At 45.9% G+C, this 15,000-nt stretch overlaps 1 protein-coding gene across 3 annotated transcripts in view; it reads right to left on the bottom strand.

The window, feature by feature from the left end:
* cpne5b (copine Vb) overlaps positions 1-15,000 on the bottom strand; it is a gene marked incomplete at both ends in the record, with an annotated part of 180,384 nt that overhangs the window by 116,321 nt on the left and 49,063 nt on the right. For 2 of the 3 annotated variants that reach the window (XM_080846470.1, XM_080846468.1), the window contains 3 exons: positions 3,326-3,402; positions 5,681-5,720; positions 8,544-8,647. In XM_080846470.1, coding sequence (XP_080702596.1) covers positions 3,326-3,402; positions 5,681-5,720; positions 8,544-8,647 — 221 coding nt within the window. Of the gene's footprint in view, positions 1-3,325; positions 3,403-4,536; positions 4,552-5,680; positions 5,721-8,543; positions 8,648-15,000 lie in introns of all 3 variants that reach the window. The other variant, XM_080846469.1, reaches the window with a different exon arrangement.

Here is a 15,000-nt window from a genome sequence, read left to right on the forward strand (position 1 = left end):
GATTATCCCCAGACCACAGAACCCACCAGAGATGGTAGAGGAGGGAGGGATAAAGAGGAGGGAGGGATAGAGAGAGAGAGAGAATGAGAGAGAAAGAGAGTGAGGGATAGAGAGGAGGGAGGGATAGAGAGAGAGAGAATGAGAGAGCAGTAGAAAGGTGATGGGGACAGATGGAGAGTGAGCTCATCACCAGAACACTGTACCAACTAGAGAGGAGACAGGGAGAGAACAAATATGAGAAGGAGGGAGGAAGAGAGAGAGAGGGATGAAGAGAGAGGGAGGGAGGAAGAGGGTGAGGGTGGGGTAGAGAGAAGAGAGAGGGAGGGAGGAAGAGGGTAAGGGAGAGGTAGAGAGAAGGAGGGATGAAGAGGGTAAGGGAGAGGTAGAGAGAGGGAGGGATGAAGACAGTGAGGGAGAGGTAGAGAGAGGGAGGGATGAAGAGGGTGAGGAGAGGTAGAGAGAGGTAGGGATGAAGAGGGTAAGGGAGAGGTAGAGAGAGAGGGATGAAGAGAGAGAAAGGGAGGAAGAGGGTGAGGGTGGGGTAGAGAGACAGAGAGGAAAGAGGGAAATGATAGACAGATGAAGCCATGGTGGGACTAACGATAGTAATAACAATCGTATTAAAGTGAGTCATAGGCAGGTCTGCTGCATCTGAAGCTCATAAAAGAATAATGGAAGTTGAAGGTAGCAGTACGTGACCCGCACCCCAGTGCAGACACAATCTTTTATGATGTGTGGGTATTCAGTGTGCATATGAAAGCATGGAGGACAACTGAGAGAGGGCCAGAAAGGAAGAGGTGGTCTAAGAGAGAGAGAGACGTCTTTACTGTTTATCTCTTTCAACAGCACTTGAACGACAGAGTTTAAACAACAGGGCGCGAACAAGAGAGTTTAAACAACAGGGCTCGAACGACAGAGTTTAAACAACAGGGCTCAAACAACAGAGTTTAAACAACAGGGCTCGAACAACAGAGTTTAAACAACAGGGCTCGAACGGCAGAGTTTAAGCAACAGGGCTCGAACGGCAGAGTTTAAATAACAGGGCTCAAACAACAGAGTTTAAACAACAGGGCTTGAATGACAGAGTTTAAACAACAGGGCCTTAAACATCAGAGTTTAACAAACAAGGTTTGAATGACAGGGGTCAAACAACAGGCCTCGAACGAGCAGCAGTGGGGAAGGAAACTGCAGAGACACAGAAACAGACGGACAGCTCATTTCAACAATGACCCTTCTCTGAGCCTGATGCCATGAAAACAAGAAATTCAATCATTTCGCTACTTCCTCCAGAGTGTGTAAGTGAGGGCACTGGCCTAGCCCAGAAGGTGACAGTAGTAATCACAGAGGGTGTGTGTGTGTGTGTGTGTGTGTGTGTGTGTGTGTGTGTGTGTGTGTGTGTGTGTGTGTGTGTGTGTGAGAGAGAGGGGGTTAACCACCAAGGATCCTGGGATCCTGGGATTGGAGTACTGCCCCCAACCAGTGTGGCCTGCCTCCCTACCTAAAGGGGTCATCTCCAGTCATAGATAATATGTAACCTCTTCACACACACACACACACACACACACACACACACACACACACACACACACACACATTAACACACATTAACCTCTTCACACAACCCGTCAAACGAGCAGCAAGTGGAAGGAACACAGTGCTAGGGCCTTGATCAATCTGTCCGGTTGCTAAGCGATGATTCATTTTTGACGTTTGATTCTTAGTGGTGGTGTTGTAGTCTCTGACATCCTGCCCTTTTTAGAATCTTGCCACTTCGATTGGTCAGAGTTCCTGAAACATGTGCTAAACTGATTTAACCAAGGTCAAATCAAAATCACCAAGGTCAAATCAAAATCACCGCTCTGATTTCATGTCACCAGCGTAATGGTACCCGTGTCAACCACTCCAACATCCAACCATAGCAACCACAGCAACCGGAGAACCTGCTGCATCTGCTGAAGGGACAGAGTGCTTGACGCCTATCTGTGATCATAGGCATCTCCTCACCACCCAGAGCATGGGCAGGTTAGGGTAGAGAGCTGTTTTGGAGACGTTGATGGCCCACAACATGTAAACATTGGCTTGTGAAGTTTGCTACATAAACTGAGGAGTTTTGACTCATTCGTCAAAGATCCACACATATGATAGAAAAATATAATACAAATGAATAAAATACATCCCTAATGGTTGCATTGTCACGCCTCATCTCTGATCTTGAAAAATGACAGCGTGTGATAAACATCCATCACACGTCTACAAGTTTGGAAGTGCAGGAGCAGTATGGGTTTGAAGAGCGGCCTTAATGTTTCCGGCTCCACATCTCAGTGTAGTGCGAGATCATTGGATCCATGTTTAATGGTGTGTGTGTGTGTGTGTGTGTGTGTGTGTGTGTGTGTGTGTGTGTGTGTGTGTGTGTGTGTGTGTGTGTGTGTGTGTGTGTGTGTGTGTGTGTGTGTGTGTGTGTGTGTGTGTGTGTGTGTGTGTGTGTGTGTGTGTGTGTGTGTCTATACTGACGCGTTCACATCGCAGGGGTCTTGGAGTGACACCCCAGTACGAGTGGCAGATGGGCTGTGACGAGGATCATTTATTTATTTCACAGATGCTTTCGCCTCAAGCCAGCCTACAGAAGAGGCAATGTGTGTGTGTGTGTGTGTGTGTGTGTGTGTGTGTGTGTGTGTGTGTGTGTGTGTGTGTGTGTGTGTGTGTGTGTGTGTGTGTGTGTGACTGCCTCAAGCCAGCCTACAGAAGAGGCAATGTGTGCATTTGACATGCCAAGCTAAATTCCCGCTAGCAGTTGACTCTGGAGGGGGTCTACACCAGATCTACACCAGATCAGAGCCAGATCAGAGCCAGATCTACACCAGATCAGATCAGAGCCAGATCTACACCAGATCAGAGCCAGATCAAAGCCAGACCAGAGCCAGATCAGAGCCAGATCAGAGCCAGATCTACACCAGATCAGAGCCAGATCAGAGCCAGATCTACACCAGATCAGATCAGAGCCAGATCTACACCAGATCAGAGCCAGATCAGAGCCAGATCTACACCAGACCAGAGCCAGATCAGAGCCAGATCTACACCAGACCAGAGCCAGATCAGAGCCAGATCAGAGCCAGATCAGAGCCAGATCAGAGCCAGATCAGAGCCAGATTGATCTGATCTCTGGACTGGGGATGAGAGCACTGGGCTGTGGTTCTCCAGCGGGTGATCTGTTAGATAGCGGGGACTGGATTGGACAGAGCTGAACGTGTGACTGACTTACCCAAGTGTTGCGTGCGTGTGTGTGTGTGTGTGTGTGTGTGTGTGTGTGTGTGTGTGACTGACTTACCCAAGAGGCTTCTCCAGACGACTGGCTGGCGACCCCACGATCTCCCCGAGGGTGCAGAACATCTGACCCAGGAAGTCCTGAGGGAGGAGGACATGAAGAGAAGAAGAGAGAGGGAACGAGAGAGAGAAGAGAGAGAGAGAGAGAAGACGAGAGGAGATGGTGAGGAGAGACAGATACGTTTGTAGAGAAAAAGAGAGAGAGAGAGAGGAAGGAAGGAAGGGGTGCAGAAGTTTGGGAGGGATACTGAGAACTTTAACAGGTGTGTGTTTTGACTCAGGCAGAGTAAGAAAGAGAGATATCGTCAGAGAGGGGAGAGAGAGAGAGAGAGAGAGAGAGAGTGATAGAAAGAGAGAGGGCGTATATATAGAGAGAGAAAGCAATAGAAAGAGAGAGGACGTATATAGAGAGAGCAATACAAAAGAGAGAGGGCATATATAGAGAGAGCAATAGAAAGAGAGAGGGCATATATAGAGAGAGCAATAGAAAGAGAGAGGGCGTATATAGAGAGAGCAATAGAAAGAGAGAGGGCGTATATAGAGAGAGAGCAATAGAAAGAGAGAGGACGTATAGAGAAAGAGCGATAGAAAGAGAGAGGACGTATATAGAGAGAGAGAGAGCAATAGAAAGAGAGAGGACGTATATAGAGAGAGCAATAGAAAGAGAGAGGGCATATATAGAGAGAGCAATAGAAAGAGAGAGGGCATATATAGAGAGAGCAATAGAAAGAGAGAGGGCGTATATAGAGAGAGCAATAGAAAGAGAGAGGACGTAAATAGAGAGAGAGAGAGCAATAGAAAGAGAGAGGACGTATAGAGAAAGAGCGATAGAAAGAGAGAGGACGTATATAGAGAGAGAGAGAGCAATAGAAAGAGAGAGGACGTATACAGGGATAGAGAGAGAGCAATAGAAAGAGAGAGGACGTATATAGAGAGAGAGAGCAATAGAAAGAGAGAGGACGTATATAGGGATAGAGAGAGCAATAGAAAGAGAGAGGGCGTATATAGGGATAGAGAGAGAGCAATAGAAAGAGAGAGGACGTATATAGAGAGAGAGAGAGAGCAATAGAAAGAGAGAGGACGTATATAGAGAGAGAGGGCGTATATAGAGAGAGAGGGCGTATATAGAGAGATAGAGGGCGTATAGAGAGAGAGAGGGCGTATATAGAGAGAGAGCAATAGAAACGAGAGAGGACGTAAAGAGGCGGCACGTACGTTGCAATCGGAGGGCTTCCACAGAGTAAGTGCAGGCAGCATTGATAAACAACAACAATACAAACAAAAACAAAAACACAACATGTGACACAACACACCAGGAGAGAGCGAATGCTGGCCAAAGAGAGACAGAGAGAAAGGTGAGTTCAACACACACATCACACACACACACACACACACACACACACACACACACACACCACACACCAGCAGAGAGTTAAACACTGGGACATGGCGGCTCGGACAGAGAGAGAGAGACAGAGGTGAATCTAACTCACATCACACATGGACATAGCAGAAAGTCAGAAAATAAAATGTAAAGAATGTAATAAAAACATGCTCAGATTATGCAAATCATGTTTGTTTGCATCCAAATATATGAAATAATCCTTCATACAGATTATTGATAATGATTTCCATCCTTTAAATGCTTTTTGTTTCCACTTGAGAACATTATAAAATACAGTTACACTTAAATTCAAAAGATTAGAAATTACCGTTTCAATCAGAAATGACTGAGAATAATCAATATCTTTCGTTTCAATCAGAAATGACTGAGAATAATCAATATCTTTGGTCTTTTAGGATTTGTTTCTTCAATAACGTGTGTGGATTCAAAAAGCGTAAGCCTTGAAAATGGCACTATTCTACATGAGGTCACAGCTGAATATATATGAAAACACTCACATGGATTCACTTTCAATAGTCGCCACTGAGACACCAGATGCCAATATCAGACAGTTTATTCAAGAAGTCAGCACACCGTTCCTCAACACTCCTAATCAATGTCATGGGTCTCTCTCCATCATCATGTAATCATACAGTAAACCTATTCTTAATCATCCATAGAATAGGTTAATGACGTTCAGACAGAGGCTTTTATTTTGATATGCTAAGGATGTAGAGGCTTTTATTTTGATACGCTAAGGATGTAGAGGCTTTTATTTTGATACGCTAAGGATGTAGAGGCTATATTTGGATATGCTAAGGATGTTGGTCCTTATTCCTCAGCATGATTTGCATGACCCTGTTCCTGCCCAGGCTCATGCAGTGAGCTCCGTCACACGGCCAGCTCCGTCACACGGCGAACTCCGTCACACTGCTCACACAGACCTCCTCAATGGCGTCATGCTTTGGTACTCACGTGTTTGGACAGGTCGGGGCTTTTAGAGTCCACATCATACCTGGGAGACGACACACACACACACACACACACACACACACACACACACACACACACACACACACACACACACACACACACACACCACATACACACAAACACAATCAACACACAAACACAAACACACAATCAACACACACACACACACACACACACACACACACACACACACACAATCAACACACACACAGTCAACACATACACACAATCAACACACACACACACATGTACACATCAACACACACACACACACAATCAACACACACACAGTCAACACATACACACAATCAACACACACACACACATGTACACATCAACACACACACACACATAATCAACACACACACACACACACAAACACAAAAATACACACATATCTTTGGTGAAATCATTATTCAGTAACCCATTATTTTAATGATGCATTTGCAGAGGTCTATTTCATATTCAACACATCGTTAATTGCCCAACTCTCAACTACATGAACTAATTGCACACTAACTCTGCACCTATAGCTCCCATTAAAAGCTGTGCTGGCTGTTGGCCTCTTCATTGCTGTGGATCATGAATCATGATAATTTTTGTCTTCTTGTGAATTCCCTGAAGAATTATGCAACCAAGAATCAGCCACTGGCCATTCACTGTGCGCGTCTCCAAAGTTAATCATAGAGGGAACAAAAACATAAAAAACCTGGCTTAGTTCTTCAGGGAGGTTTCAAAGGGTCTATTGTGCCTTTTCAGCGGGTATGTTCAAAGGGCTAGCAGGTCTCATCGGCCGGGGGTGGGGGGGGCAGGGGAGGGGGAGGGGGGGCAGGTGGGGGGTTAGGACTTTGAGATCACTTTTCCTGAACCATTCAATCCAGAACAAGTCAAGTCAAGTCAAGTCTTTTATTGTCAGATGCACAGAACAACAGAGTCGGACTGGGCACTGAAATTCTTAGGACAGGACACCGTACCACACTACCATAACATAACAAGACATAACATAACATATGAGTACTCCACGTGTTATAACATAACATAACATAACTTAACAATAAGTACTAAACATAAGATATACCTATGAAAGACAAATAATAGTACACCTACTAGATAAACAATAAATATGCAATATAGATACTAAACATAAATACACATACTAAACATATACAAATGCCTACACGTCTTACACTTACTGCTAGAGCTATACTGAACATATAATACACACTATAGCCTCAACTAACCTAGGACCTACTGTATACTAACCATGAAACACAGAGACAAAGACGCTTCACGTATGTGGGTAGTGCAATATGTAAGGGATAACGGCCGACGAGCTGTCCAGTTCTACGAAGTTAATGGACGCTGCGGGGCAAAGAACACCACGACGCGGAGCGGAGTGGTGTTGGTCTGCAGAAGTCCATTAACTTCGTAGAACTGGACAGCTCGGAGGCCGTTATCCCGCTTATCTCCCGTTTACAACATCCAAAAATGTTTTTATTATTATTATTATTATTATTTAGAATTTCCTTTATCTTTAGGAAATTTAATATGCATAATAACCTGATGAATTCTTGATTTGAAGCCTAGTGCTCCCGTTAGAGAAAGTAGTGCGTTTTTTGAAGAAAAAAAAACCGTTACGTTGGTTGTCAATGGTAACCATTCATGAGCATTGATATGGAACGGCGATTTAACGTTTCTACTGGGACTACGTCCAAGGTGTCCGGTTATACGAACTTAATGTACACCCCATTAGCCAATCAGAAAACAGTATTTCGTTCCAGAGGGAGATAATGCAAGTGCATGAACATACTAAAAGACAACAATTAACCCCCATGCCCCCCCAGTTAATAACAAAACCCCTCTAACTGCACAGGGCCCACAGGAGGTCATCAAGACGCACGTCAAGGGTGTGGTTATATTGGTATTGATACAGAGCCATTTGCTAATGTAGCTATGGCTAACAAGACGCACGTCAAGGGTGTGGTTATATTGGTATTGATACAGAGCCATTTGCTAATGTAGCTATGGCTAACAAGACGCACGTCAAGGTTTTGCTTGTATTGGTATTGATACAGAGCCTTTTGCTAATGTAGCTATGGCTAACAAGACGCACGTCAAGGTTTTGCTTGTATTGGTATTGATACAGAGCCTTTTGCTAATATAGCTATGGCTAACAAGACGCACGTCAAGGGTGTGGTTATATTGGTATTGATACAGAGCCTTTTGCTAATGTAGCTATGGCTAACAAGACGCACGTCAAGGTTTTGCTTGTATTGGTATTGATACAGAGCCTTTTGCTAATATAGCTATGGCTAACAAGACGCACGTCAAGGTTTTGCTTGTATTGGTATTGATACAGAGCCTTTTGCTAATATAGCTATGGCTAACAAGACGCACGTCAAGGGTGTGGTTATATTGGTATTGATACAGAGCCTTTTGCTAATGTAGCTATGGCTAACAAGACGCACGTCAAGGTTTTGCTTATATTGGTATACAGAGCCTTTTGCTAATGTAGCTAAGGCTAACAAGACGCACGTCAAGGTTTTGCTTGTATTGGTATTGATACAGAGCCTTTGGCTAATGTAGCTAAGGCTAACAAGGCCACACCAGTTGACTGCAGGATTCCAGAAATACATTTCACAGAGATATCAGTTTGAGGTGCTCAATCTGAGACAACACTGGGAGAACAAAAAATTGTTTAATTAACACATGGCTGCCGTAACAGAGGGAGAGAGGAGAGAGAGAAAGAGAGAAAGGGTAAAAAGAAAACCACACACACACACACACACACAGACACACACACACAACTCTCGACAAACACCACAGGAAGGAAGAAGAGACTCACAAGTCAAAACGCAGATTCTGCTTCTCCTCAAAGAAGTAATCGAGGATGTACTTCCTGACGAAGTCTGGGTTCAGCGTGTTGTCAATCACCTCCGTCCGCCCAAACTGGAGAGAGGAGAACAAATGACAGGATATGAAATAAAACACAGAAAGCAAGAAATGAAAGGAGGCAGGGAACGAGGTCAAGGAAAGAAGAAGAACACTCATGAGGCGAGGGACGCCGTGTGGAGTTTCACAGTTAGTTTACGTTTCTATTCTCGATCAGGGGAACAGATAACGTCATGATCTTTCCCTCTCTTCGAACACTCCCCTCCCACCACCTCTTCCTCCTCCTCCTCCTCCTCCTCTTTCTCCTCCTCCTCCTCCTCCTCTTCCACCAGCTGCACCTCCTCCTCCTCCTCCTCCTCCTCCTCCTCCTCTTCCACCACCTGCACCTCCTCCTCCTCCTCCTCCTCCTCCTCCTCTTCCACCACCTGCACCTCCTCCTCCTCCTCCTCCTCCTCCTCCTCCTCCTCTTCCGGTTTTGTGGCGAGTGGCCTATGAAGATGGCACGCTGCTGTTCAGAGCCCGCACACAATGGCACAGTCATGCAGGGCAGAGGGGTGTTCACAGTCATGGAGGGCAGAGGGGTGTTCACAGCGCATTCATTTTTCATTTTCAGATAATGCAATCCTCCTCCTCCTCGTCTTCTACCACACCCTCCTCCTCCTCCCCCTCCTCATCCACCTCCTCTTCCTCCTCCTCCTCCTCCTCCTCCTCCTCGTCTTCTGCCACACCCTCCTCCTCCTCCCCCTCCTCATCCACCTCCTCTTCCTCCACCTCCTCCTCCTCCTCGTCTTCTGCCACACCCTCCTCCTCCTCCACCTCTTCCTCCTCTCCCTCCTGGTTCTATGGAGAGCTGTCTGTGAAGATGGCACGCCGCTGTCGGGAGACTGGCACACACTTCCCCTAGTCCCGCAGGGCGGAGGAGGAGAAGGCCGTGGTGCCCACACCCTCTGCCCTCGACTCTAATTACCGCTGTGAGAGTGCCCGTTTCACCGTCACCCCCGTCACCCCAGTCACCACCATCACCCCGGCGCCCGGCCCAGCGGATGGGTGACGGCCGCAGCGACTTAATTAATGGCATTTTCACAGCTTCTGCCCAGCGCTGGAGAAGAGGACTGGGTCACTGTGATCACTGTAATCAGCCCCACTGTCTCTGGAAGCGGTGATTGCGTGTTAAAGCGTTGGAGCTCAGGGTGTGTGTGTGTGTGTGTGTGTGTGTGTGTGTGTGTGATTGTGATTGCGTGTTAAAGCATTCAAACACCCATAATTCCCCTCTCGCTTTGGCGGCTTTTGCATGTTTTAGCTAACAGCCACAGAAGACAGTGTGTTGTTTTATCCAAACTGCTGCTTGTGTTGATCATGAATTATTCAGCGCGAGAGACTGTGTGTGTGTGTGTGTGTTTGTATGTGTGTGTGTGTGTGTGTGTGTGTGTGTGTGTGTGTGTGTGTGTGTGTGTGTGTGTGCGTGTAGGAGTGTGAATTTGACTCCAGCTCTGATAGGAAAATGAACCGACTCTGAGGAAAGGTGTTATAATAACATCTCGAGGTTTTTTTTTTTCTGCATTGTTTTTGTTTGTGACTTTGCTGTAAAATGTGAAACTACAGTTCTAAATGAGAAACCAGAGTTCTAAATGAGAAACCAGAGGCCCCCAAGCTTCTTGAAATGACAAGATCTATGAGATGTAATATGTATACTGACATGACAGTATACATATTACAATATTATATATGACAGTATATATATAACAATATTATGTATGACAGTATATATATTAAAATATAATTATATGTCTTTGGGCTGTACACAGTAGCGGGCTGTACAGTATCTTGTTCATCGCGTCATTACACATTAATTACATGGTTATACCTTTAAGCCAGCATATTAGGCTACCAAATTGAGCTCAGAAGTCTGGTGTTCAGAATGGTATTGAATATAATTGCAACGTTTAAGGGGCTACATGGTGCTAACCATCCATAAAGGCCTATAATTAGCATAATATTCTAACAGTAAACATAGCCACTCCAAGGACACAAGGCTCAGCTTGGGAAAAGTAGCATATGGAGATGCTGCATCTGTTGGCTCCGTACGGCCTTGAGTGGTGTGGTATGTGGTGTGATAACGCTAGACATTTTGGGGGGTGTTGATATAGCATTTGCTGACCGATGTGTATGGAACACTCTCTGGGTGATTTGATTGGCTGGCACCTGTGGTGGCGCTATGCAAGCGAAGTGAGGGAATGAAACCTGTGTTCAGTCCTGCAGTTGCATGATGTCCTTCCTTTCGAGACCTAAAAAATGCACCCGACAGGGATTCCAAAATTGTCCGGGATTTTGCCTCGTTGGATATTTGTGTTTCTCTGGGTCTTTCACAAACTAGTTATTATGCTCATGAACTAGCGATAGAGGATACCATCCAATGGGAATGCTCATAAATTAGCACTACAGCACACTAGCCAATGGGTATGCTTTTAAACTAGCGATAAAGCACACCATCCAATGGGTATGCTTATAATCTAGAGCTAGATCACACTATCCAATGGGTATGCTCATAAACTAGACCTAGAGCTCACTATCCAATGGGTATGCTCATAAATTAGCACTAGAGGATACCATCCAATGGGTATGCTTATAATCTAGAGCTACAGCACACTAACCAATGGGTATGCTCATAAACTAGCGCTAAAGCACACCATCCAATGGGAATGCTCATAAATTAGCACTACAGCACACTATCCAATGGGTATGCTTTTAAACTAGCGATAAAGCACACCATCCAATGGGTATGCTTATAATCTAGAGCTAGATCACACTATCCAATGGGTATGCTCATAAACTAGACCTAGAGCTCACTATCCAATGGGTATGCTCATAAATTAGCACTAGAGGATACCATCCAATGGGTATGCTTATAATCTAGAGCTACAGCACACTAACCAATGGGTATGCTCATAAACTAGCGCTAAAGCACACCATCCAATGGGAATGCTCATAAATTAGCACTACAGCACACTATCCAATGGGTATGCTTTTAAACTAGCGATAAAGCACACCATCCAATGGGTATGCTTATAATCTAGAGCTAGATCACACTATCCAATGGGTATGCTCATAAACTAGACCTAGAGCTCACTATCCAATGGGTATGCTCATAAATTAGCACTAGAGGATACCATCCAATGGGTATGCTTATAATCTAGAGCTACAGCACACTAACCAATGGGTATGCTCATAAACTAGCACTATAGCACACTATCCAATGGGTATGCTTTTAAACTAGTGATAAAGCACACTATCCAATGGGTATGCTTATAATCTAGAGCTAGATCACACTATCCAATGGATATGCTCATAAACTAGCGATAGAGGATACTATCCAATGGGTATGCTCATAAACTAGCGATAGAGGATACTATCCAATGGGTATGCTTTTAAACTAGCAATAAAGCACACTATCCAATGGGTATGCTCATAAACTAGCGCTAAAGCACACTATCCAGTGGGTATGCTCATAAACTAGCACTACAGCACACTATCCAATGGATATGCTCATAAACTAGCACTACGGCACACTGACCAATGGGTATGCTCATGAACTAGCGTTAGAGCACACTATCCTCAATGGGTTTGCTTAGAAACTAGCGATAAATGGATATAATTACTTCATGGGAACTGCAGCACTTGGATGTGTAAAATTACCTGAGTGCAAAGGTAGATTATCTGACAGAGAGAGAATATGTGTGTGTGTTTTAAGTATGCCTGTCTGTGTGTGAGCGGAGAGTGTGTGTGTGTGTGTCTGTGTGTATCTGTGTGTTTATGTGTGTATGTACCCATGTGTGTGTACTCAGTGCACTCCTGTGGACATTCTGAGTCCTGGACAAATATATCTGACATAATTGGGCCCCCTGTTTCCCTGACTGTGTGTGTTTTAGTACGTCTGTCTGTGTGTGAGCAGGGTGTGTGTGTGTGTGTGTGTATGTGTGTGTGTGTGTCTGTGTGTATCTGTGCCACTGTTTGCAGACTGAAGCTGTGGTTTGAAATATCTAATTGTGTTGGTTGCCCAGACGTGGCTCCCCTCCACTTGTTTGAATGAGCTGTTCATTAGGTGCTTCAGTTCGCTCAAGGACAATCTGATGACTCCTAGGCTTCCTGGTCAAAACACAGACCCCCCGTGGCCAACGTCTGGCTCCAGACCGGATCCTGGCCAGATCGGGGCCGAATCCGGGCCGCATCCCGGGAAGAACCAGCTGCTCCGTGGGCAGAGCGTAGTCCTGCTCACTGACCACAGACAGACTGCCCATCAGGCTGCCCGCCTGCCTACGCCATGTGGGCAGAGCATAGTCCTCTCCCCTCAGGCTGCCCGCCCTGTGCCAGTCAGACAGGGGCCCATTTCACACCAGTGCCAGTGCCCGTGCCCGCCAGTGCCAGTCAGCCAATGCCCACGCCAGAGCTCACCAAAAGCAAAGAAATGCACCGTGGGTTGGAAAGCGCATGAAGCTGGCATTCTGGAAGACTGCTCAGTGTGTGGAAGCTGTTCCCGTTTATCACTGCTAGGGCGCTCTGACTTCTCTGCAGACGCGAGCGTGAAAAATGAGTAGGGGACACAACTAAAAATGATGATGTCGCTGTCTCCACTACAAGCACAACCAAGAAAGATGGTGTCGCTGTCTCCACTACAAGCAAAACCAAGAAAGATGGTGTAGATGTTTCAGGAAAATTCGCCCTATTTATCATCCTTGTCTGGCAGTCTGAGCTTTATGAATGTAAAGCTGGCTTATCCATCAACCCCCGCCCCCGCACGCCCCCCCCCCCCCCCCCCACCTTAAAGCAACAACACGTAACTTCTCTCATAAGAAGGAAACATCTCCTATTTACCTTAAAGCAAAAACACATCATTTTTCTTAAAGAAGGAAACATCTCCCATTTTGATGTAATTTGTCTGCCTGACTAGTGTGAAACATTACATTGCACCTTTAAAGGTAGTTTGAGCCCACACATTGGAATTTGGACAGCTAGGGGATATTAAGTAGCGTTTAGACGATTTTGACTAACAGTTTATTGTAATTGTGGACTCTGCCTTTAATTGAAATCATTAGTCTCAGCTGCATTGACAGTGCTGCATATCTGCACTGAAGAGAGAGTGAATAATGGTGGTTTGCGATTCGAGTGGTCACAAACGCTCTCACACACACTCTCACACACACTCTCACCAGCTCATTACACTCCCGGACCACATTAGCATTGTGGCGGAGAGAAAGCTAAGAGCGTGTGTGTGTGTGTGTGTGTGTGTGTGTGTGTGTGTGTGTGTGTGAGTGAGTGTGAGTGTGTGTGTGTGTGTTTCACCCACACGAGTGCCTCCTCAAAGCCATGCTCTCAAGAGTGGAGTGGAGCGCGAAAAAGTATGAAATATGTCTTCCGCGCATTCACCGATTTTATATGCTCAGTGGGTGACCTATGGTGCTGCTCTGCCCTACGGAGTCTCAGTGTGCTGTGTGTGTGTGTGTGTGGTGTGTGTGTGTGTGTGTGTGTGTGGTGTGTGTGTGTGTGTCTGTGTGTCTGTGTGTGTGTGTGTGTGTCTGTGTGTGTGTGCGTGCATGCGTGTGGGTGTCTGTGCCTGTGTGTGTGTCTGTGTGTGTGTCTGTGTCTGTGTCTGTGTCTGTGTCTGTGTGTTTGCGTGAGTGTGAGTGTGTCTGTGTCTGTGTCTGTGTGTGTGTCTGTGTGTGTGTGTGTGTGTGTGTGTGTGTGTGTTTTGTTATCAGGCATGTGAGTGGAAGACCTGCGGGTGTGTGGGACCGCGGAGAGAGGAAAGAGTCATGAGGAGAGCAGAGAAGACAGCCGAAAAGGTCAACCTTGTCACAGCGCCAGACACACACACACACACACACACACACACACACATACATACACACACAGCCTTGTCACAGCGCCAGGGAGCTAAAAGAAACCGGTACTGAATTAGCATGAAACGCCTGGTGTGACGCATGCTGTTTTTTGCGGAGAGGCGAGAGATGGAGAGAGGGAGAATGTAAGCACAGGTAACGATGTGTCTCCGAGTCTTAGAGCCCGTCAGAGGCGCAGAAAGGTGCCAAAGGTCACAGTTGGTCCTCTACATCTCAATCGTGTGTGTGTGTGTGTGTGTGTGTGTGTGTGTGTGTGTGTGTGTGTGTGTGTGTGTGTGTGTATGTGTGTGTGTGTGTGTGTGCGTGTGTGCGTGTGTGTGTGTCCTCTACATCTCAATCGTGTGTGTGTGTGTGTGTGTGTGTGTGTGTGTGTGTGTGTGTGTGTGTGTGCGTGTGTGCGTGTGTGTGTGTGCGTGTGTGTTTGTGTGTGTGTGTCCTCTACATCTCAATCGTGTGTGTGTGTGTGTGTGTGTGTGTGTGTGTGTGTGTGTGTGTGTGTGTGTGTGTGTGTGTGTG

The sequence above is a fragment of the Sprattus sprattus genome, assembly GCF_963457725.1.
Source record: "Sprattus sprattus genome assembly, chromosome: 10".
Taxonomy (NCBI): Eukaryota; Metazoa; Chordata; class Actinopteri; order Clupeiformes; family Clupeidae; genus Sprattus; species Sprattus sprattus.